Raw genomic sequence first — 25,243 nt, forward strand, 5'->3', positions numbered from 1 at the left:
GGGCCCAGCACAGAGCCTGGAACCTGTGAATGAATAAATGAATGAGCGAATGGACAAATGTGGTCAGAATCCATCTGCCTCCCAGAGCAGGATCCCAAGAGAAGCCCACTTTGGGCACAGCCCCTGTGGGGTCACCCGCCCCAGCCCAGCAGACGGGGTTGCCAACGGCTCAGAGGCTTCCAAAAGTCTTCTGACAAAAGGATCAGAGGAAGCAGATGACAGAAGGGCAGGAAATGGCTGCAGGGTGGGGTGGGGGTGCCGAGCCCCTTGCCCAGGCTAGGATGAAAGAGGTTCAGGAAAAGGACACAGATGGACCAGCCGATGGGGGGATGGGGGTGACAGGATGCGGGCAGAGGGCTCAGCCACTTCCCTTTGCACAGAGGATAAACTGATGGCTTCCCCTCAGTCCAGGACCCTCCTTTCTGCCTCCAACCACCAGCACCTAGTCCTGGGCCCGGCCCCTGGGGGACACTCGGAAAATGTGGATTCCCTGTGTGCATGCATGAAGGAATGAATGATTCAGTGCCTCATGCTGAATCCCGGCACTTTGGGAGGATTGCCTGAGGCCAGGATTTCAAGGCCAGCCTGGGCAACATAGCAAGACCCCTGCCTCTACAAAACATTTTTAAAAGAATATTAGCTTGGCTGGGCACAGTGGCTCACGCCTGTAATCCCAGCATTTTCAGAGGCCAAGGCGCGTGGATCACCTGAGGTCAGGAGTTCGAGACCAGCCTGACCAACATGGTGAAACCCCATCTCTATTAAATAGAAAAAATTAGCTGAGTGTTGTGGTGAATGTCTGTAATCCCAGCTACTCGGGAGGCTGAGGCAGGAGAATTGCTTGAATCTGAGAGGTGGAGGTTGCAATGAGCCGGATCACACCATTGCACTCCAGCCTGGGCAACAGAGCGAAACCCGTCTCAAAAAAAAAAAAAAAAAAAGAGGAGGAAGGGAGGAAGGAAAGAACTTTTATCAGCCACTCCTGCCCTTTCCAGTAGTCAGGCAGTGTGGGTCAGTCCAGTGGATTTTGACATGAAAGGGCAGAGCAAACTCCTGTTGTAGTTTTAGGGAGAACCATAACAGTAACAATCGCCCAAATAAGACTCTTACTACAGCCAGTGGCTATTGAACAACTGCTAGATGCCAGGTGCTCGAAATATCTCTGTGTCATAGCCCCATTATCTCAGTGACTCCTTGCCATTCTCTATGAGGGCCGCGCTAGCCCCATTTTACAGATGAGGCAACTGAGGCTAAGAGAAGAAGGATGCTGCTCTAGGTCACCCAGAAAGTAAATGACGGAGGTGGAGAGTCAAATTCATCTAGCCCTGAGTAAATGAATGAATGGCTAAGCGAATGAAGGACCCATTCTGCAGCACTCACCGTGAATCCTCGCCACACCACGCCACCCTTCACTGGGCACGAGTTCTATGGCAACGAATGAAATAATCACAGTCCCTGCTGTCACGAGATTCCTTGCCTGGAGGGCAGCACTCCAGCCAAATAATGAATTCATCATGATTTTGGAAAGTGTTGGGAAGGAGAAAGCCAGAGTGCATAGGGCGTGCAGGGGACCCGCCCAGTCTTAGGGGCTCAGAAAAGGCCTAGAGTGTAAACTGCCAGACGGGAGGGCGTTGCCTGCTGGGAGGTGTGCGTGGGAGGCAGAACGTCAAGGTCTGTGGCATGGATTAGAAAAACAATAGTCGTAGTCGTGATTGGAGCAGGCACCGTCCTTTGAGCCATTTCTTCCCACAAGTACCTTGCACGGGTTATTTTATAAATCTTTACAATAAGAAGGAGACGTGGTTCCCCATATCATTCCCACTATAACCGCAGAGACGGAGACTCACACAGCTGCTAAGAGGAAGAGCCAGGGTCTAGGTCTATCTGACCTGGGGTCTCAGCTCCTGATCCTGAACCCAGTGGCTATAGAGCAGAGAGACCCTCCCTCTCAGCTCCTGGGTGAGCTGGCCCTGCTGGGACACTGTGTGCACTGGAGGTCATGCTTCCCCTTCCTGTCACCCACCAGTTCTCCTTGGGCTGTGGGAGCTTCAGGTGCAGAGGGGAAAATTTAGAGAGGGGACATTTCTGAGCCCAAATTGGCTGGCACTGCCTTAGGAAGGAGTAGAACACAGATGCCTGCCTGAGCCTCCAGGCAGAACCCCACCACTCCCCACTGGAGGCAGAAGTTGCCGTGGTCCCTGGAGGTGGCCGTGGGGTGGGGGTGCAAGGCCCCCAATGTCACTCTTGTCTCTTCCTGGGCTACAAGCCCTGAAGACAAGGCTGCTTTCCTGTTCTTTCTTCAAAAGGAGGGCAGAGCTCTGAGGTCTTCGCTAGACTGGGCTGTGAGGCCCCGAGGGGACGGGCTTGGAGTTGCTGTTTCTTGGTGCTTCTCCTCATCACCTAGAGGGTGTGGGGCGCGGGGTGGAGACCCCCAAAAAAGCAGCCAGAGCAGTCCCAGGGCTTGGCTTACAGCCTCCCTTGGGAAAGTGCAGGCACTCACCTGCAACATCAGCACCAGCTCCTGTTCCCTGAGCACCCTCCACGCACCTGGCCTGTGCTAGGTGCTTCCCGAAAGACCCCCATGAATCCTGTGGGACACATGCTGTGCTGCTGGCTGTTGCCCAGTACCCATTTTGCCACCTCCCCTTTGGTAACAGAATGGCCCTCTCCCAGGCTGTAATGAGGCACATGACTGCCGGGCTAAGTACTACCTTTCCCAGCCTCCCTTGCAGCTAGGTGTGGTCATGTGATCAGCTCTGGCCAATGAAACACAAGCAATGAGCTATGCACCTTCCTTCCAGCCAGTAAAAGAAATTGGTAGCTTCCACCCCTTTGGTTCCCCAAACACACACACACACAGAATGGGGAGGGGGAGAGGCAGCCATCTTCGAGCTTGTGGACAGAAGCAATCCTCCAGGGGTGAGAGAGATAGAAGGAGCCTGGGCCCTGGAACGGCTCCCAGGGCAGCCTCCCATCCCCTAGACTGAAAGGAGGAAAACCTCTGAAATGAGAGAAATCAGGTCCTCTCTCCTGTAGCCACTATTACTCAGGTTCTGCTACAGCAGCTGGGCCAGCATCCTAACCCAGCCCCCGAGCCTTCGAGAAGGAAGACTATGGTTAGCTGGGAAGTGGTAAAGCCAAGACGTGAACCCAACCCTGAGAGGGCTCAGTCCAGAACCTACACTCAAAGCCTCAGGGCTGAGCTGCTGCACATAGCAGGTGCTGTACGCAGGATTTTCAGGTGGACCATGAGCAAATGAGTAAATGGCCCTAGGTGCTTTCCCAGGGAGGATCTAACCTGGAAGAACTGATTGTTTCTGGGCCCTGAATGCCACCTGGTTTCCCTGGTAGGAGCTTACTTCTAGCTTCTGTGCCCAGGATTCAAAGCTAACCACGGGGCTGGGCAAGGTGGCTCATGTCTGTAATCCGAGCACTTTGGGAGGCCAAGCCAGATTGCTTGAGTTCAAGACCAGCCTGAGCAACATACTTGAGACCCTGTCTTTTTTTTTGAAACAGAGTTTCGCTCTTGTTGCCCAGGCTGGAGTGCAGAGGTGCAATCAGGGTTCAAGCGATTATCCTGCGTCAGCCTCTCAAGTAGCTGGCATTACAGGCGCCCGCCACCACGCCTGGCTAATTTTTGTATTTTTAGTAGAGACGGGGTTTCACCATGTTGGTCAGGCTGGCTCGAACTCCTGACGTCAGGTGATCCGCCCACCTCAGCCTCCCAAAGTGCTGGGATTATAGGCATGAAGCACCACGCCCGGCTGAGACCCTGTCTTTACAAAAAAAAAAAAATTCAGTTAACTATGTAATTTATCTATTTATTTATTTCATTTTTTGTTTTGGAGACAGGGTCTCACTCTGTCACCCAGGCTGGAGTGCAGTGGGGCAATCTCCACCCGCTGCAACCTCCGCCTCTGGAGTTCAAGCGATTCTTGTGCCTCAGCCTCTCTAGTAGCTGAGATTACAGACATGCGCCACCATGCCCAGCTAATTTTTGTATTTTCAGTAGAGACGGGGTTGGCCAGGCTGGTCTTGAACTCCTGACCTCAAGTGACCCACCCGCCTCAGCCTCCCAAAGTGTTGGGATTACAGGTGCGAGCCACTGTGACCGGCCATAGCCAGGTAATTTAATAGCAAGGTGGCACACGCCTATAGTCCCACCAACTCAGGAGGCTGAGAGGAGGATTGCTTGAGCCCAGAATCTGAGCCTGCGAGAGCCATGATTGTGCCACTGCACTGCAGCCTGGGCAACAGAGTGAGACCCTGCTCTCAAAAAATAAAAATTAAAAATTAAAAAATAAATAATAAAAACCAAAGATAGCCATGGTGACAATGTCTTGTGGTTTATAAAATGCTGATTCATGTCCACTGTCACCTTTGATCTTAACCCCTTCCCATGAGTCAGCAGGGGAGGTCCTGTTCTCATCCCCATTTTATAGGAGAGAAAATTGTGGGTCACGTTGCCTGGTGCACAGTGACCGTTCCACACACGGTGCGTCTTCTTGTTCCTTTGAATAATGCTTTCTTAGTATTATGCTACTACTAACAATTTAAAAAAGAATTGGAGGAATGAGATGTGGGAACGCAGAAGAAGTCCACGTGGAGGACTCAGGAGAGCAGCAGCTGCTGGAGTTGGCGTTGACCTTGAGGTATCTCTTCCCTTCTCTGATGCCTGTTTTCCTGGTACAGAATGAGGAAGTTGAACGAGATGGTCCTCTCTCCCCATCCCCATTCTGGGATCTTCTGCTTTGTGTCCCTGGGGTTGGGAGGGGCCAGGGTCCCCGGCCATTGGCCATCGGCCATCGAGGTCAGAAGCAGCTCCTAGCTGGTGGGCAGCGTGCCTCTTCTGGGCCCTCTGCCAGCATCTCCCAGCTCCCTTCCTGAGCCTGCCTCTGAGATGAGACCTGGCATAAGGATGGGGACAGCATCAAGGACCCTCAGTCTTTGCTGAGGTGATGAGCGACCTCAGGCCCTCCACAGGCTGCGGTTTCCAGAGGCACTGGAGGATGTGAGGTGGAAGCAGAGGCCTGCCTTCCTGTGCCCTGGGGCTTGGCATGTCAGCCCTCTGAGCTTCAGTGTCCTCATCTTTAAAACAAGAGTGTAGCATACATAAACACCCTTCTCATAGGACTGCCATGTCCATTACACACATTTATACACATAAGCACTTAGAATACAGCCTTTTTTTCCTTTTTCCTCTCCCTCTACCTCTCCTTTCCTTTCTTTCTTTTTTTTTTTTTTTTTTTTTTTTTGTTGCTGTTGTTGTTTTTGAGACAGCGTCTGGCTCTGTCACCCAGGCTGGAGTGCAGTGGCATGATCTCAGCTCACTGAAACCTCCACCTCTCAGGTTCAAGCGATTCTCATGCCTCATCCTCCCGAGTAGCTGGGATTACAGGCACGCACCACCACACTCGGCTAATTTTTATATTTTTAATAGAGATGGGGTTTCACCATGTTGGCCAGGCTGGTCTCAAACTCCTGACCTCAAGTGATCCACCCACCTGGGCCTCCCAAAGTGCTGGAATGACAGGCGTGAGCCACCATGCCTGGCCTACAATACATCCTTTCTCAGTAAGCGTGCAGTTAATGCTACAGAGAGTACAGTTATTGATTACCAGTTATTAGAAATATTATTATTAATAACATTATGAAAGGTTACCAGACATTTACAAATGACTGAAAAAGAAAGAAGCGTATTTGAATTTCAAGAAACAATAGTGCACCGGGCACGGTGGCTCAGGTCTGCAATTCCAACACTTAGGGAGGCCGAGTCAGGAGGATCGCTTGTGTTCAAGACCTGCCTGGGTAACATGGCAAGACCCCATGAGGGGTCATGAGAGTGAGGCCAGGTGTGGTGGTTCACACCTGTAATCCCGGCACTTTGGGAGGCCAAGGTGGAAGGAAGATTTGAGCCCAAGTGTTTGAGACCAGCCTGGGCAACATGGCAAAACCCTGTCTCTACAAAAAATACAAAAATTAGCCAGTCATGGAGTGCACCCGTAGTCTCACTACGGCTACTCAGGAGGCTGAGGTGGGAGGATTGCTTGAGCCTAGGTGGTTGAGGCTGCAGTGAGCTGTGACCACACAACTGCACTCCAGCCTGGGCAACAGAGCAAGAACCTATCGGAAGAAAGAAAAGAAAAGGAAAGAGAGACAGAGAGGGAGGGAAGGGGGGAGGAAGGGAGGGAGGGAAGGGGGGAGGAAGGGAGGGAGGGAAGGAGGGAAGGAGAGGGTGATGAGAGAAGGAAGGAAGGGAGGGAGGGAGGGAGGGGAGAGAGAGAAACAGCAGTTTTGTTGGAAGACCAAGGGCTGGGAGCCTGCTTCTGTCTCCCTGGGGTCTGTGGTTCCCAGCCTGGCCATCATAACCTGCCCCTTCCCTTTCTTAATTTATCCCCTCAGTCCCACATGGGCTGGTCAGTAATGTTAGAAATGGAAATTCCCAGAGTTTCAAAAGACGTCAAAGTGTCTTCAGCCACTTCTTCTCCTGAGGCATGGCTCTGTACTCCTAGACACACCACTCTTATCCCTGCCTGTCTTTGACTACCTCCCCAGATGGGGCACTCACTACCTACACAGCTGCCCTGACTATTGGATAGTTCATCTTGTGAGGCAAAACCGACCTCTCTTGGTAGCCTTCAGTGGTTCTGCCTTCTGGGTCCTCCCAGAACAAGTCCACACCCTCTGCCTCAGGCAGGTCCTCCAGCCTCAGAAGCAGTGGCCACTAAATCAATTTTTCTCCACCTGAAACCTCCCCTGTGCCTTGCCCATCCTGGAGCAGGAAAGAGGCTACGTTTGCACAGAGCACCGGACCCGGGGAAGCATGATAACACAGCCCTACAGAGAAGTCCAGGGAGCCACGCTGGCCTGCAGCACTGGCCACCAGCTGTGGAGCTTTCTTGCTGCCTCGCACAGAACTGCAGGCAGAGAAAAAGGCAAAGATTTGCCTGAAGCAAATACATCAAATCCTTCCGCAAACATGCATTCCCCTGAACACCGACTCCAAAGATACAGAGGAGAAGAGGCCTACTTGATTAGATTTCTTTGGGGCCTGTCGCCTAATTTTGTTGCGCATCTTAGCATGAGGTCCCTGTAGTGACTCTGTAGCGTGTTTAATTTCTCAAAGCCGCCCACAGGCTGGTGTGTAAACTCTCATCTCTGGATGTTACTGAAGGACCCTTGCGAGTTACAACCCTCGGATCAGTGGCCTTGTGGGCAGTGGAAGGAAGGAGTTAAGGGTGTGAGTTCAGCTCCCATCCCAGCCTCCTCATTCCCCAGGACCATGTCCCTTCCACAAGTCACTTTGCTTCTCCTGGCCTCGGATTCCCATCTGTAAAATGGGGACAATAATTCTCCCTACTTCTCAGAGCTTTTGCGAGTATCCTATGAGGTCAATTCTCTAAGGCCTCAGACCCAGTCCTGGGCAGGCAGTAGGTCTTTGATAAATGAAATAATTTTTGTTGTTGTTTTTGACTCTTGCTCTGTCACCCAGGCTGGGATGCAGTGGCACGATCTCGGCTCACTGCAACCTCCACCTCCCGGGTTCAAGCGATTCTCGTGCCTCAGCCTCCTGAGTAGCTGGGATTACAGGCGCCCGCCACCACACCCAGCTAATTTTTGTGTTTTTAGTAGAGACGGGGTTTTGCCATGTTGGCCAGACTAGTCTTGAACTCCTGACCTCAAGTGACACACCCACCTCAGCCTCCCAAAGTGCTGGGATTACAGGCATGACCCACTGCGCCTGGCCTGATAAGTGAAATAATTTGATCTCAGCCAGAAGAGCTTGGGGAACTGGTGAAATCAGTCGGATTTGGGGGAGATAACTCCCCCTTGGTCTAGACACAACCATTTGGTCTTTTCTGGCCGTAGGTCCGTGGTCTCAAACTTCACTATGCTTAAGATGCACCCAAGAGAGCTTTGTAAAATGCCGAGTCCCCGGCCCTGTGCACAGAGTCTGATTCAGTAAAATCTGAGGGGGGCCCGGGAATCTGCAGTTTAACAACATCCTGTTCCACGAGGTTGGGAATAGATGTTACTGCTACAGTCACTTTGTCGGCTCTATGCCTGTACTGCGTCAAGAGCGGGGAATACTGAGCCAAATAAAACAGATCCAGCCCCGAATGCCAGGGAGCCCACCGGGGAATAGGGGTGCGCTCCCTCCTCCCTCCAGGTGGACGGGGGAGCTGGAGTTCTGGAGTGAGCAGGTTACCATTGCTGGAATCAAAAGTTTAGAAGAGACCTACTTACTAGAGCTGTGAGTGTTGTCACAAGACAATCTCTGAGGCTTGAGCCTTGGGACATGGAGGCCTCGGGAGGGAGGGACACAGACTGTTCTGGAAGCAAAGGCTGTTCTGACTGACCCTGCCTGGGCTGGGCACTGGTGGGGACAGGTGAGATGTGGCATGGGGTAGATGACATGGAAGGTGGCATTCCTACTGAGGTTGTTAGTTCAGGGTGCTGCCTGTGGGGTAGGACCTGGGTTTGATCCCAGCTTGTCCTTTCTACCTGTTGTGACCTTGGGCCAGCCTAAGCTTTGTTTCCACCTCTGCAAAGGGATGACAGTTGTGTTGTCCATCTAGAGGTGAGTTACCGAGAGGCTAATGAAGCTTTAGCTCCTGGGACTGTCATTTACCAAGGCCCTGAGCTTAACCGCCTATTCGTAACTTTGCACTATTCTTCTTAAAGTGGGTCCCCAAGATTGTAAAACCTTCAGGCCCCATAAAACCTGGATCTGCCCCATTCACCTAACAGAGTTATTTCAAGTTTTGGTGAAAGACAGGCAAACCCCTAGGCAATCCTGGGTCACAAATGGAAGCCTCCTTTACTTCTGAGTCTTGGAAGTACAACGCCTTGACACCCCAGACAAGGGGGAGGTTTGTCCAGGGAGGGCCAGCTGACCCCCCACCCCTGTTCTGACTGCCCCATAGCCCCCATGGCCTCAGGGCTCCAATCTCCCTAGCCCAGACTAGAAGCAGGTTGGAAGGAGAACTCAGATGGGGATGTGAAGGGCAGAGAGTGCGGGGAGGCAGCGGAGGTGGTGAGTAAAAGGACTAGATTGAGCCCCGCTGGCTGCCATATGCACGACCTTCTGCAGGGCCAGGCTGGTGAGAAGCCACCTAGGGGTGAGCACCCTGAGCAGTGGCCTTGGGGGTGGCGTGGTTTTAATAACGACCTTCAAATGTGTGGGCCCCGGGGAGAGGCAGATTATATAGGACCCAAAGTCGGGGCTTCAAGATGGGAAATACTGGGGGACTGGGCATGTTCCCCTCTATGTAAAGTTTCCCAAGGACAGGACCTCCCTTCAACCGCGCCCCTACAAACTCTCTGCCCAAGCGCCCCATCTCCCACGTCCTAAAGACCACTGGCAGATGAGGAAGTGGAGGCTCCGAGAGCGCAAGCCGTTGCCTAAGGCCACACAGCAGGGGAGTATAGGATACAAATCCGGATTTGGACCCAGCTGTACCTCGAAATTCCTTCCTGCTCCTAACCCCTCCCTAATACCGCCCTCTGCTGTGGGCGCAGTGGCACGTAGTGGGCTCGCAGTAAGGATGGGGATGAAGGAAGGAAGGAAGGAAGGCTAGGCCAGGCTCTTCCCACGCCCCCGTCTCCGTGGCCCGCTCTTTCCAGCTCCGCCGCCCGCCCCTCTCTCCCCTCCCAGTCTAATTGGGAGGTCTCCGAGCCGTCTCTCCCGCTTCCTCGGGTTCCCCCGCCCTCCTCCCGGAGCCCACCCCGAGGCAGCTTTCTCACAACGGGACCCTCCCCGGGCGGCGTGGGGACGCCTCCCGACCCCGAGGCCAGGCGGGAGAGCCGCCACCGCGGCCGGGTGGTCTGCGCGTCGCACGGCCCCTCCTGGCCTCCCCCGACCCCCCGCCCATGGCTGCTACATAATTGATTCGCCCATAAATAATTGATCGGGGTCGCGCGCGCGCCCGGTGTCCCTAGGACTGGGATCCCCGTTAGGGTTAGGGGCGCGGGGGGTCGGGGGCCGCAGGGCTGTGCGTGCCGGGGCGCACGGTTTTGCTCCGCGGGCCTCTCTCGCTCCCTCGCGCCGGCTTTTTCCCTTTTTCTCTTTCCTTTTTTTCTTTCCTGGAGCGGAGCCCGGCGCCAGGAGTCTGGAACCAGCTTGACAGGCTTTTGAGTTATGGAGGGGGGAGGGGGAGGGGCGGGCGGCGGGGAAGGGGGAAGGGAGGGCGCCGCCGCGGCGTGGGGGCGGGGCCGGCTCCCCGGTTTGGAGACTCGCCCCGACTTTGGGGTCCGCCGGCGGCGGCCGGGCGGAGGGCGGGGGGCCGCAATCGTGGGGGGAGTCACCCGCGGGGCCCGGCGGGCGAAACGGGCCGGGCTTCAGAGCCGCAGTAAATGAGGCCCGGGGCGGGCGGGGGCGGACACGGCCTCGGGGCCACGGCCTCCCCCGCCGAGCAAGGCATTCCTTTCCGCTGAACTGGGCGCCCGGGCCCGCGCCGCGCCCTGCACGCCTCGCGCCCGGCGATCGGGCCCAGGGCGGGGGAGCAGGGAGGCGGCCCCCGCCGGTCGCCGGCGCCCCCAGGCGCTGCTTCCCAGGAGCTCGGCTCTCCGGGATGGAAGGGACTGACACCCACTTAATGGGTGTGGAACCTGAGCCCCTGAGGGTTGTCGCTGCTGGGGGTCGCTCAGCAGGGCCGGCCTCTGCTGCCTGCCCGGTCCTTTGCCCGGATCTGAGACTCGTCATTCACTCTCCTCCTCCCTGGCGACTTTGGGCCTGGTGACAGCCCCCCGACCCTCGCAGAGCCAGGGGCACAGTAGGCGCCTTAGCCACTGGCAGAATTTCACCGGTGCTCTGCCCGACGCCCCCAGCCCCAGGGCCGGGCGTGGGTGGAAGTGTCTGGAAGGGTGGGTTCACCAGGGCTGGGCACGTCAGCGGCCCCGTACAGAGAATCCGGAGCCTGGGGTCTCTGGAGGGGGGACTCAGAGTATCCGAGGAGGAGACTCCTGGATGCTAACAGAGACCCCAGTTAGGAGCAGTCCGCGAGACAGTTGGTAACAGTGCTGGCCTTGCCCGGGCGCCGGAAGGTTCCGTGAGGCCCAGCAAGTCCTGACTTGGCACAGGGCCCAGCACACGGTAAGCGCTCGGCACTTGGTCACTGTTGTTTGATTTTATCATTTCGAGGGGCTCACCTACGCCTAGCAAAGCCCCCCTCCCGGTGACCCAAGGGGAGTTCCAGAATGTTGAGCAGCTGAGCGGCCTGGCTCCTCCTCTCGACCCCATCGAGCCAAGTGTCGAAATCATCCCAGACGAAGCTGCTGAGCAGAAATTTCCAGTCTCCCTGGCAAAGCTGGGAAGATTTTGGGTGCGGCTCAGAGACGCAGCTGGGTCGGCTCTGTGGGGCCAGGGCTGGGGAGGGACCCCCAGATGTTCTATGAGACCCAAACAGCACCCCCAACTTGGGTTGGGGGCGTTGGGGGTGGAGCCTGGCCTCCTGCTCAGCCCCAGAGCTGATACAGCACAGGCAGAAGCCCATTGTCCTCAGTGGTCCACAGAGGCTCAGGGCAGGAGCGAGATCAGGGTTCGGGTGCTGGCGCCACCCCTCGTTTAGCCCCTACCGGGGATCTGAGTGAGCAGCCATCCTTGGAATGCAGGATAATAGGGTTGCTGTGAGGATGGAAGGAGACTGTGCCCATGAACACTTGACACAGCTCCCTGCCCTGGGGAAAGCACCCAGGACGCGGGCTGTTTGTCTTAGTGATGTCCCACTTAATAGCACTTGTGGTGGCTCCCTGGCCCCCGAGGAGCCCACCTCGACAGTTCTTGGCCACAGGAGGAGTACGAACCCCTCTGTCAGGACTGTGGGTCTCATTGAGGCCGTCCCTATCCTGAGCAAGCTATAAAGAACTCACATGGAACTTAGCAAACAGGCAGACCCTTGCTTTGTTCTCAGGGCTGTGTGACCCTGGGTGAGCAACTCGGCCTCTCTGAACCTGGTTCTCCTTCTCTGCAAAACAGAGACGATGGCCTGGGACCCTCTCCCACTAGAGGGAAGTAGCATTGGAGGGGGAAGAGACAGGGGGAGCGTCCCAGCACTGCCCAAAACTGGACAGGTGACTTTGGACAAGTCTGAATGAGACTGAATAAGACAAAACTGAGTAACATTAGAGCTTGCTGGCTACTGTCTGCCCCGGCCAGTGCTAGATGTTTTACATGCACTGTTATCACTGTTACTCATGAAGGGAGATTTTATGATTAACTTTCTTTTCCAGATGAGGTAACTGAGGCTCAGAGAGGTTGATTCACTTTCTCAAGGACACACAGCTAGGAAATGATAGAGTCATGATTCAAACCCTCATTTGCTGGCTTAGAGTCTGAATCCCTAAAGAAAAAGCAGGCAGGGTGTAGTGGCTCACGCCTGTAATCCCAACAGTTTGGTAGGCTGAGGCTGGAGGCTCACTTGAGCCCAGGAGTTTGAGACCAGCCTGGACAACGTGGCGAAAACTCATCTCTACAAAAATACGAAAATTAGCCCGGCCTGGTGGAGCGCACCTGTAGTCCCAGCTACTCGGGAGGCTGAGGTGGGAGGATCACCTGAGCCTGGGGAGGTCAAGGCTGCAGTGAACCGTGATTGCGCCCCTGCACTCCATACGGCCTGGACAACAGGATGAGACTCCGCCAAAAAAAAAAAGAGAGAGAGAGGAAGAAAGAAGGAAAGAAAGAAAGAAGGAAAAAGAGAAAAAGCAACTTTAATTTTTTAAATATAACTTTTAAAGTCCCTACTACGTGCAGGGCATCAAGGTAGGTGGCAACAAAAATGAAGATGCCAGGACCCCAGCCTTTGAGATGCTCATAGCTGAGTGGGGACACAAGACTTGGAGGAGGCGCTCTGGAGAGTTAGATGTGAAAAGCAGCACCCTAGAGGCGTCCACCAGTGCTGAGGGCACCGGGAGAGAGAGAGGTGGGTTTTGGTGTAGGGGATGGGGAGGGAGGAGACCTGGTGGGGGAGGCACAGAGGCCGGGGGACAGCAAAGGCTGGTCTTGAGAAACCTCAGTGGAGGTTACTGGGCCATTCCCAGAGGTTGGCACAGCAAAGCCAAAGGCATGGTGGCAGGAGAGGAGGCCACGCTCTGAGGAAGGGCCCGCAGCCCAGCGTCAGGGAGGGTAATGGGGAGGGGAAGGAGAATGGTGTTGCCAAGGCTGGGCCAGGCTGCAAAGGCTGGAGGAAGCTACCTTGCTTTATAAAAATGGGGGGCCATCGAAGGCCTTTGAGCAGAGGTGGGTGTCAGACAGCTCCATAGGCAGAGAAATGTCCTGGAAATATACACGAAACCTAGAATGACAGCGTCAGGATGTACTGCATGAACTTTTTTACATTGCTTCCTTATAAAAAAAAATGGTTTTGTGTTTTTTTGTCTGTGTGTGTGTGTGTGTGTGTGTGTGTGTGTGTGTGTGTGTGTGTATGTGTTTGCCATGTACAGGTATGACTATTCTAACAAAAGAAGGGAGGACATTTTCAAAAGACAGAGGGGAGCCAGGAAGCAAAGAGACACAGGCAGCAGGAGGGAGCCCAGAGCTGGCGGGCCTGGCTGCCCCCTCACTGCGGCTCTGGCTGTTTGGGTGATGGGCCATCTGGCAGGTCTACAAGGAGCCCAGCAGGCAGGGCCGTGGGGCCTCTGAGATCCCTTTCTTACCTAGAGCCTGAGCCTTGCCTGACCCATGAGAGTTTCAGGCTGTTCCCCCTCGTCCCAGCAGTCTGTCCCTACCAAACTCCTCCCCATGGGTTAGACTGTGGGACACAGACTGATCCTTAAATCCCATTCTGGGCCAAATGGGGACAGTGATTCCAGAGGCCTCCCTACGTCCTTGAGGACACATCACCCTATGAAAGATCCCCAGCCACCGTGCTAGGTGCTGTACAGGCAGTGTCTCTTGATCTGAATGTAAACCTGAACAAAAAAATGTTATTCTCCCAGTTTTGCAGATCAGGAAATAGAGGCCCTGACAGTGAGGAGGGAGGGGGAATTCTCACCCAGGATGGACCCACCCAAGAGTGCGGATGGACCACTAGGCTGTACTGCCTTAGGCCCTTTAGGAGAAAATCCGTCCTCCCAGTCTCCCCAGGTCTCTTGCCTTTGGCCTGCTCTGGTTCCTGTTACAGAATGGGGGCTGCAGGCGGGCGCCCCTCTGAGCTAGTCCCCTGTCCTTGGGCTGCCTCTCCTAGGCAAACTCCTATTTACCCCGTGAAGCCCAATTAAATTATCGCTTCCTCTCCCGAGTCCTCTGGCTACACCCCTGTCCTCTTCTCTGTGTTCCTGTGGAGCTCCCAAAGGGAGGGGAGACAAGGCTCAGGGGACATGGCTGGGACACAACTTCCAGCCCGGCCCTGCGTGGGCAGAGAGGAGGGAACAGTCCACCAATTCTAGGCTGGACGTGAGAGGGAGGACAGCCTTGGCTCAACCCAGGGCAAGGCAGGCTGACCAGCCCCTGGGGTTATTTGCCTTGGCGGCCAGAGGAGGACAAGCTGCAGGAGAGAGAACCAAAGATTCAGGCTGCCTAGTGTGGCCACCGCCCCATCAGCCCTAAGGTGATCGCAGCCCCTTTCTGGCCGCTGAATGTGGGCATCCCAGACCTCTGTGGCAAGGCTGGGTGAGAGCTGTCTTTTGTGCACAGGTGCCCCTAGTCCCCCACCACTAGTGAGCATTCACACACACAGGTGAACAGCCCCCTTGTGGGCCCGGAGGCTCCTAAGCCAGGTAGAGATGACCAGAGTGGGGAGCAGAGAATCCCCAGTGCCTAGCACAGTGACTGGCACTGAAGCATTTGTTGGATGAATGAATGAGTGATTGCCTGACCTCAGGCCCCGGGAGCAAGGCCTGGTGTGCAGGGCAGCTCCTGGGAGGCTTCAGAGATGGGGAGGGGATGGAGGGGGACTGGGAGAGCCACAGGAAGACAGCCCCATCCGATGACTCACTTGGGAGGGAAACAGAAGGTGGGCTGTGTTTATGGGGAAACACCCCCCTGATGCCTGGGCACCCAGGAACTTCCAGGTAGCCCCGGATCACCCCAGTGAGGACACTCCACAATTCCCCAGGAGGCATCACAGTGGGGCTGTTAAACCCAGGGACTTGGGATTCAGACACTTCTGGGCTCCAGTCCACCCCTCATTGGCTGAAATAGTTGCCTCAGTTTCCCCATGTGCACGGGGGACGGATAGGACCACGTGCTGCACAGGTTTGCTGGGAAGGCCATATGAGAGGTGCTGGCTCAGCACATCCTGTCTGCCATTGTTACAAACAACAGCACGGGAGAGTGGGGAGCAGAGCCGGCCAAATGCAAGACCCTGGGCTCTGGCTCCCCTGTGCTACTGACCTATGGGGTGGCTTTGGACAAGGCCCAGCCTTTCTCCAGGCCTTAGTTTCCCCATTTGTACAGTTCAGGCCCTGCTAACTTGAACAGGCTTTGGCCCTTCTCCAAGCCCCACAGAGACATCAGAGACATGTGCACACACGGCCCTGGGATTGGCGACAGACACACAGGCACACATAGGCACGTACACACAGGCACACAGACACAGGCACAGACTCACACTGGGCCCCCACCCTGCGCCCTCCCCACTCACACTCGCTCACACTCATGCTCACACTCACACCACCCCCCTCCCCCAAATCTGCTGAGCACCAACGGTTGGTGCGAGCGGGGTTGGGAACGGAAGGAAAAAAGCCCACGACTCAGCCCGGGAAGAGGGGTGCGGTGGGGGGAGGGCGGGCGAGGGAAATGACAGCCCGCGGTCCCCCTCGAGTCCCGGCTCATGAATATTAATGCGGCGGTAATTAAAATGCAGGGACGCAGCAGGATGGATGCGGCTGCCTCCGGAGCGCGGGGGAGCGCGGAGTCCTTGCAGGCGGGTGAAGCCCGCTCCTCGCCGGCGAAAAGCGGGGCCGGGCTTCGGGGCCTGGGCCGGGGCAGGCGGGAGGTGGGACATTTTTCGTGGTCCCGAGCGTCCCGTCCCGGCGTCCCCGCCCCCGCCCCGCGGCCGCCCCTCCGCGCCCTGCCCCGGGCCGCCCGCCAGGCCGCCGTTTCCCGGAGCCGGCCCCCTCCCGCCCTCGCGGCCGGCTGATGTCATCTGCACACAACTTTCCGCCTCCCGGCCCGTCTCGGGGCCCTGAGTCATCGCCGCCCCCGGCCCCGACGCTGGCCTGCGGCGTCTGTTTGTGCAGAGCGAGGCCCCGCCGGCCGGGCCTGACGTCAGGCTGGCAGGGCCTGGAACGGCCCCGCGCCGCGGCCCCCTGGGGGCAGGACGACACCGCTGGGGGCCGAGGGCAGAGCACGCCCTCGGAATCCGGCTTCGAAGCCGGCCGCCTGACCTGGGGCAAGTGCTTTCAACTCTCTGAACTTCGGTTTTCTCATCTGCCAGTTGGCAGACGCTCAGCAAATCTTCCTAGCCTCACGGGGCGAATTGTACAGTTGGGTAAATCGAGGCCCAGAGATGGCAAAAGGACCGTCCAAGGTCATACAGCCACCCGGAATTACAACTCCTTTCTGCCGGGTCACACGCTGTCATCCACGTGTTACCTAAGAGAGCTTTCCAGCCTGTGCTAAGAAAACTGCCCCACATCATCTGCAGTAGGACGGGAGGGTGGGGGTGGGGCTGGAGCCCTGGTCAGGCCACTCTGCTACTGACCACATTTTCTCATCTCTAAAAAGGCGCAGTAAGAATATAATGACCGTATGGAGTCCCCCAGGATACAGGGTCAAAGGAGAGCACAACCATCGCAGTTTGAAGCCCATGGGGCAGGTGAGTCACTATTGTCACTACTGGGGTCACTATTTTTTTTTTTTTGAGACGAAGTCTCGCTCTTTCCCCAGGCTGGAGTGCAGTGGCGCGATCTTGGCTCACTGCAAGCTCCGCCTCCTGGTTCACGCCATTCTCCTGCCACAGCCTCCTGGGTAGCTGGGACTACAGGCGCCCGCCGCCACATCTGGCTAATTATTTGTATTTTTAGTAGAGATGGGGTTTCACCGTGTTAGCCAGAATGGTCTCATCTCCTGACCTCGTGATCCTCCCGCCTTGGCCTCCCAAAGTGCTGGGATTACAGGCGTGAGCCACCGCGCCTGGCTACTGGGGTCACTATTGAAGTTGGCTAAGGTCACTATTGAAGTCAAGTGAGAGGGCCCTCTTGGAGTCAGACCACCTAGGTTCAAATTCTGGCTCCTGCTTCCGGCTCCTTTCCTCTGTCCCCCTTCTCCCCTCGGTGCCCTCCAACCAGTGGGCCTGGGAAAACGTGTTCATGCTGGAAATGCCTGCCCAGCCCTTGCCCAGTCAGACAGAGCAAGTGCTCCAGAAATGTCCTGAACCCCAGTATACTGAGGGGAAACTAAGAACCTTCTGGCTACAGCTCTTGGGCTGAGCAAGGATTAGGCTCTGGTCTGCGATCCCAGGCCCTGTGGCCTCCCAGAGGCTTGGTTGAGAGCTCTGGCTCTCACTCCCCCACCTCCACCCAGCACCTGCCCCGGTCCAGGCTCACCCCCTACCCCTCCACCTGGTCAGTGGTGGCTTGGCCTCCTCTCAGCCCTTCCACCCCTCCTGGCTGTACACAACCTCAAGCTAACGGAACTCAAACTGGTGGAGGAAGGCCTGCCCTGTCCCTCCCAGCCCCTGCCTCTCCCTCCCTACTCCCAGCCTCACTGGACCACTTTCAAGTCCTGCAGTGCTCCAGGCTCCGTCTTCATGCCTCCAGGCCTTTGTACCTGCTGGTCCCTCTGCCATTTTCCTGGTTAACTCCTCCACCTCCATCCGAGCTAGACTCTTCCCCTGGAGAGTGTCCCAGTTAGCACCACCCCACAACACACACACACACCAACATACACTCCCCACATCACAGGGACCACATCCCACACAGGCACAGACACACTGCATGACACAGATCACAGGCACAAAGGTGCATGCTTTAGCGTGCATGCGTGCACACACACACTCACACTCACACTCCATATGCCAATACACTTATCCCCCCATCCCCACATCACACAGACCGTTCAACACACTCCTCACATGCTCTGGCCACACAATAAATACACACAGACCACAGAGCTCGTGTCTGGGCTGCCCTGGTGCCCTCCTCTGGGCTCCTGCCCCCAGCCTCTGCATTTACCCCCCATTAAGGGCAGGGACCCATCCATCTCCATTTGCCTCCATTTCAGCTCAGGGCCCTGCACCAAGTCTCACCCAGTTATTGCTTGACCCGGACTCCTCCCACAGTCACCACTGTCACAGTCCCACCTCCTTCAAGGTCTCAAACACCCCTCCCCTGTTTCTGGCAGGAGCCGTCCTCACTCCCTCTATTGCCTCTCCAGGCCCAGACTTCACCCTCAGGTCACCCTCACCTGGACTTTGGGGTGCCCCACACCCCGCCCCAGGCCCTGGCCTCTGGAATATTTGGAAACTGGAACTGGGCCAGAGGCTTAAGCTCACATCTGTCTGGAGCCTCAACTTTCTCCTCTGTAAAATGGGCTAACACTGAAAGAACCTTGCAGAATCTCAGCAACATCACAGTGGACATTGTTAGCACAGCCAGCAGCTCCTGCTGGGCTGAGTTTGTGGGTAACCCCAGACTCGGCAGGTACAGTTCCTCCCTCAGGTGAGCACTCCACCTCCAAGTGAGCATCCTGCTGCCCTTCCTGCAAATCAGGCCCCTGGGACACTTAGTGCTGAGCCTTGGGGGTGGGGTATTTGATCGAGGTTCCTGACAAGTGGCTGGGTTGTCTGTTCCCTCTCTTCAGAGGGAGCCTCCATGGGTGGCCTGGGCTCACATCGGCTCCTGCAGTCCAGCAGAGCACCCCCCTGGCTGCCTAGCATGTTGAGAGAACTTGCTGAGCAGGACAGTGAGCCCCTCCTGGTGGGGGACCGGAATCAGGAGAGGACAGAGCGGAGGTGGCAGGCCCCAGGATGGAGGGAGGGCAGCTGAGCCGCCTGCCCTCATCCTCCCGGCCCTTCAGGTATTAGGGCCCTTCCCATGGCCCAGTAGGAACCCAGCGGCTCACCTAAGCCTAGACTAAGGATGGGGCATTTTACCCCATATGCAGAGATGAGAAACAGAGGCCCAAGGAGGGAAGGGACTGAACACAGGGTGGAACAGCCCTGGGCTGCGCCTGTGTTTCCATCCGCCTTCCTCCTTCCTGTGCTCGAGTCACGTGCTCGTGTGCAGGGAACAGGAAGACAGCCGCTGCCCTCACAGGCTCAGGGTCTAGCAGAGTCCACAGTGACCACAGGCGAATAAACAAAGGCAGTGAGACAGAGGTGGGCAAGGAGAGGTGCTGGGATGGGGAGCAAGGGGGTACCCATGCTCATGGGTATAAACACATGGACCCATATACCCATATGCATTTCCCAGAGTTTCTTCCAGAACTTTTTTTTTTTTTTTCCAAGACGGAGTCTTGTTCTGTAGCCCAGGCTGGAGTACAATGGCGCGATCTCTGCTCACTGCAACCTCCACCTCCTGGGTTCAAGTGATTCTCCTGCCTAAGCCTCCAGAGTAGCTGGGATTACAGGCGCCCACCACCATGCCCGGCTAATTTTTGTATTTTTAGTAGAGACAGGGTTTCACTATGTTGGCCAGGCTGGTGTCGAACTCCTGACCTCAGGTGATCCGCCCGCCTCGGCCTCCCACAGTGCTGGGATTACAGGGGTGAGCCACTGCGCCTGACCCCTTCTAGAACTTCTCTATCAGTTCACTCTCACATCTACACTGAACACCTTTGCCCAAGGCTGGGGGCAGAGTGGTTAAGAGCCAAATCTAGACTCCTTCTTGCTGTGTGACCTTGGCCAGGTCACTGTCCCCCACTGTGCCTCCCAGTCATGTCCTCCTCTAAAAAATGGATGCATAAGGCCGGGCGTGGTGGCTCACGCCTGTAATCCCAGCACTTTGGGAGGCAGAGGCGGGCGGATCACGAGGTCAGGAGATCGAGACCATCCTGGCTAACACAGTGAAACCCCGTCTCTACTAAAAATACAAAAAATTAGCCGGGCGTGGTGGCAGGTGCCTGTAGTCCCAGCTGCTCGGGAGGCTGAGGCAGGAGAATGGCCTGAACCCGGGAGGCGGAGCTTGCAGTGAGCCGAGATTGTGCCAATGCACTCCAGCCTGGGCGACAGGGCGAGACTCCATCTCAAAAAAAAAAAAAATGGATGCATAGCCCTCAGGGCTGTTGTTGAAGGGTCCCTGAGATGACTGTGGAGCTCTTGGTGTGGGGACCCAAGCTCAACCCTGCCCCAAGTACTGTCCCCCAACCCAACTGCAGTACTCAGCCCCCCTCAACTTCTAGCCTCCAGTCTCTGCCTGAACCCCAGCACTTGGCAGTTCAGCTCAGTTCATTTACGTAGGCCAGCCTGGGTTCCTGCGAGATGAAGGCCGGTCACAATGACAAGACTGCTAGGGACGATTGGGTCCCTGGTCAGGTACTCAGGTCTGCAGCCTAACACACACTGAGCTGTTTCCCAGCCACCCAACTCTTGGGCATCCCTGCAGGACCTCCACGGGGAGTCCTTGGCTCCCTGAAGGATGGATCATCAGAGGAGCTGCCAGGCTGTCAGAGCTGGAAGGGACCTCAGGGATCACCACTGTGGCCAACCCCCCACTGCACACACAGAAAAGCTGCAGCTCAGAGCTGGGCACGGTGGCTCACACCTGTAATCCCAGCACTTTGGGAGGCCAAGGCAGGCAGATCACCTGAGGTCGGGAGTTCGAGACCAGCCTGGCCAACATGGAGAAACTTTGTCTCTACTAAAAAATACAAAATGAGCCAGGCGTGTTGGCGCATTCCTGTAATCCCAGCTACTCAGGAGGCTGAGGCAGGAGAATCACTTGAACCTGGGAGGCAGAGGTTGCGGTGAGCCGAGATCACACTATTGCACTCCAGCCTTGGCAAAAAGAGCGAAACTCCGTCTCAAAAAAAAAAAAGCTGCAGCTCATACAAGTGGAGACACTGGCCCAGGGACCCACAGCAAGGCCTTGGCCCAGCTGGGGCTAGATGGGAAGAGGTGGTTCAGCATTGGCGCTCCATTGCCTGGGTTCAAATCGGGGTCTGTCACTGGCCAGCTGTGAACCTAAGTCTCTGAACTTCTCTGTGCCTTAGTGTCCTCATTCTGTAGAGTGGAGATAGTAATCATTCCTATTTCAAAGATTGTTGTGAGAAATAAGTGAACTAATACATGTAATACACTTAAAAGCAGGGCCCAGGACACAGTGAGCATACAATAGACATTAGCTGCTGTGGTCTCTTGATTTCAAGCCCCGTGCAGATGCATCTAACTCATGAAACTTCAGTGACACCTGCTCTGTGCCAGACACTGAAGATAGAGCAGTGAACAGCACTGACTCAGCCTGTCCTCCTGTTGCCTGCAGACCAGGTAGGAAACACACTGGAAACTGATAACTCCATGTGCTCATCGCCATGTGGTTTCTGCTGGTCTGGGGAGCCGGGGACAAAGAGCAGAAAACATGGTTCCAGGTAGAGGGGGGTAGCGCGCATGAAGACCGTGAGGCAGAAAGGACACAAAAGCTCAGAACCCAAGGAGAGGGGAGGGGAGGAAAGGAGGGACCCCCAGAGCCTGGGGATGGTATGTAGAGAGCCCAGGAACCAGCGCTGGCTAGAGAGGGAAGGAAGCCTGCAGCCTTGCATTTCACAAACATCTGGCTGGCTGCGCTGAGGGCAGATAGGAGGTTAGGGTGGCGGATGGGGGTCGGGGGGGCAGGCAGAGAGTTGGGGCTAGGAGCCCAGGGAGCAGGCAGGAGATGGAGCAGCCGGATAAGGGGGATAAGGGTGGGGGGCAGTGGGGACAGGGTAAAGGGAGCTGACTCATTGAGGTGGGAAGCTCCCCAGGGTCGGCATTTGGCTGGGGCATGGGGGATCTGGCTGGGGCGGGGGTACATGGCTGGAGGTGATGGTCAGGAGCAAGCTTAAGAAGGGAGGGAGACTCCGTGTCCAGCTCTGGCCACCCCAGCTGCCGCAGCACCCTGGGGCCCTCAGCCCACAGACTTGAGCCCTGTGCTTTAGAGGGCAGCGCTCCTGGACCAGGGAGACATTTCCAGCTGGAGCCATGGGCCCCTTGCCCATGACCTGGCACCTGGGGCCCTGGAGTTCCCTGTTCAATGGCCCCAGCCTGCGTCCTGGGTGCATCCTCCTGAGGGTTGTCTGAGCTACCTGTTTGGGCACCCCTAAACCCCAGGAGTAACCAGGAGGTGGCTGTTGGCAAGGGGTGTGGACAGAACATGTGCTTACAGCCTGCAGTGCCTACACCTGAGCATGCACAGCCCCTCAGAGAAAAGGACAAAATCTGGGGCAAAAAGAAAAGAAGAGGCGAGTGTGAAGCCGGAGGCCAGAGGCTGAGAGGCTGGCTCCCCCACCCGCTACAGCTCCTCCTGCGGTCTCCAAGGAGCCTGAGAATTCTAAACACAAACTCAGCCTTCCAGGTGTGTTTGTCCTTATGAAGGTGTATTTGTCAAGGAAGGAGGACAGAACATTTTTTTTTTTTTTTTTTGAGACGGAGTTTCACTTTTGTTGCCCAGGCTGGAGTGTAGTGGTGCGATCTTGGCTCACTGCAACCTCCACCTCCCTGGTTCAAGCGATTCTCCTGCCTCAGCCTCCCGAGTAGCTAGGATTACAGGCATATGCCACCACGCCCGGCTAATTTTGTATTTTTAGTAGAGACATGGTGTCTGTATGTTGGTCAGGTTAGTCTCGAACTCCTGACCTCAGGTGATCTGCCCACCTCAGCCTCCCAAAGTGCTGGGATTACAGGCGTGAGCCACTGCACCCAGCAACAGAACATATTTTATTTAGCAGTTTGTTAGCTTGATTTATAAGTTGTAAATCCCTAGACATGAGGTATGTGGGCCTCAGCTTGCACTCCTGCCCCAGGCTGACCCCTGGTGCTGCCCAGAGAGAAGCCACCTCCCTGGGCTGACCCCTAACCAGCAGGCTGACCCCCAGGGGATCCTGCAGGCTTCTTCAGAGCTTCCTACTCCAGGCATCCTAGCCGAGCTCAGTCCAGCCCCCTGCCTTTGTCTCCGGGTCCTCCTGCCTCCCCATTTGAGGATTCAACTCCAGCCCCTCCCTGCCCTCACCCTTCTTCCTGTCCCTTGTCCATGGAGGTCCTGGGCTCTCCACCTTGTCACTGGTTTTATTTGGCCACAGTGGCGTGTGTCACGAGCTGACCAGCTGGGTATGAGTCCTGTCCCTCCTTCCGGAGAGACGGAGAACTCCTAGAAGCAGCGCCTCCCCGCAGAAGCAGAATCTTGCCCTGGGGAGGAGTACAGCTCAGAACCCGCAGACTCGGGGTCAAATCCCAGCTCTGTGACTTTCTTGATGCGTGACCTTGAGAGGCAGCTTGGCTGCTCTGAGCCCTGTTTCCTCCTCGGAAAACCCGTAATAATAACTGTACCTCTTGCAGTGAGGAGACAAGGTGGAATGGTACGCAGTGCCCACGTGTGCCTGGCACTTGGCAAGTACACCGGGAAAGAATTGGGAAGGGCAGGAGTTACATCATTCACCTGTTTACAGCTAAGCAAACTAGCGGAGGCTCAGCGAGGTGAAGCCAGTCCCCCAAGGTCACACAGCCGGCCCGGCCGCAGGGCAGGGGCCGAAGACGTAGTTGTCTGACCTGTGCTCTAACCACTGTACTCTCCGGCCTCAAGCCGGCTCCCACACTATCCTTCCCTGTTCTCCGTGGCCCTCCAGCGCCTGAAAGCCGCTTGGGGGCCGCGGAGGCAGGTGGCATGGCCAGGGCAGAGTCCGCGGGGCGGAAAGGGTTAACGGGCGCCGCCGCATTGGGCCGTCCTTCAAGGGGGGAGCCAGCCAATGAGCGCGCGCCGCGATGAGGTAATGCCGGGACCACGCGGAGTGGGCGGGGCTGACGGGGACCCCGCAGAGCTCCGCGCTTCTTCTCTCCCCACCTACCCCTCACCTTTGACCTTGATGTACCCCCCCCTCCCCCAACCTTACCCCTGCAGAAACGCCCGAACTGAAAGTCTCGGCTGCAGGGCCGCGGGCCTCCCTTAGTCTGGAACAGGAACTGAGAGACGTCTCGGCCTCAGTCACACCCTCTGGGCCTCAGTTTCCCTTTCTGCAAGAAGGAGAGTGGGTGATCGCTAAAGTCCCTGCCAGCTGTGGACGTCCTTGGATCCCAGGACAGTTTTCAGCCCTTCCCTGCCCTTGGCCCGAACTTTAACGGTCCCAGCCTCAGCTTCCCCTCAGGCGGTGCCCAGTGCCAGGGACCTAAGAGTCCCTCGAGCCACGGGGAGAGAGCCTCACCGGCCCAGCCACGCCCTCCAGGTGACCCCGACCCATCCCTTGGGTGTCGCACCTGGCGCGCCCACCGATGCCACTAAGCTCTGCTAGCTGCACCGGCGTGGCCGTCAGAGGTCAACATTTATCCCACCGCCAGTAAAAATCGAGGGCCTACCGCGTGCCGCTCAGGGCTTCGTCCTGAGCTGTGTCCCGGGGCCGCCCGCGCCCGACACCCCTCCCCGCGGGCCTGCAGGAAGCCCGTCCGCCCCGTTCGCGCAGTCCGGGCACGAAGTGGTTAACGCCTTTCCAGCCGAGCTGGCACCGCGCGGCCGGGCTTATTAGTCAGCTCGCGGGGAGGCGGCGAGGGGAGGGGAGGGGCTCGAGTGGAGAACCGCAGAAAGCTATTCTCAGGGGCTCCCGAGTGTGGGGAGGGCGGCTCAGCAGGAGCTGCTGCTTCCCAGAAAGTTGATTATTTTTAACCCAGGAAGAAGAAAGGAAGGAGGCGAGGGAGAAGGACTCAGAGAAAAGAGGAGAGGGAAAGAGAGGAGAGGAGAGGAGAGAAGTGGGGGCGGGGGAGGTCCGGGAAGGGGAATGGGGAGAGGGGAGGGAACGGGAAAGAGAGCAGGAGAGGAGGGGAGGAGGGGAGGCAGCAGGGTGATGGAGGGAGAGGGAAAGGCAGAGCCCAGTTGGAGCTGGAGAAGCCAGCTGGCAGGGCCTCGGGAGGAGGAATGGATGTGGAGCGGGCACTGCCACCTCTCCCGTACCCCTGGGGCTCTGTGGGGCTCCATCCTGGCTTCCTGGTGCCCCGGCTAAGAGCAGCCCCCCAGCATCATCAACCAGGCCCGTGGGGGAGGGGCGGGCACTGGGCTTGGAGGAGTGGAAGGCACAAGGCAGCCTCAGCCCTGTCCTGGGGGCTTTCCAGCCAATATGTCCTTGCCCTTTGGGTGGCCACTGGGACACAGGGCTTGGGAGCCCTAGGGGAGGGGCAAGGAGGCCTCC

At 56.7% G+C, this 25,243-nt stretch overlaps 1 protein-coding gene across 1 annotated transcript; it reads left to right on the forward strand.

Moving 5' to 3' along the window:
* The first annotated feature begins 17,954 nt into the window (after nucleotides 1-17,954).
* LOC116475478 (uncharacterized) lies at nucleotides 17,955-24,586 on the forward strand. The gene is given in 3 exon segments (XM_058445924.1): nucleotides 17,955-18,198; nucleotides 18,201-18,563; nucleotides 24,402-24,586. Coding segments are annotated over 3 exon segments (792 nt in total).
* Nucleotides 24,587-25,243: the final 657 nt, after the last annotated feature.

This window comes from Hylobates moloch, unplaced genomic scaffold (genome assembly GCF_009828535.3).
Source record: "Hylobates moloch isolate HMO894 unplaced genomic scaffold, HMol_V3 SCAFFOLD_10, whole genome shotgun sequence".
Lineage (NCBI taxonomy): Eukaryota > Metazoa > Chordata > Mammalia > Primates > Hylobatidae > Hylobates > Hylobates moloch.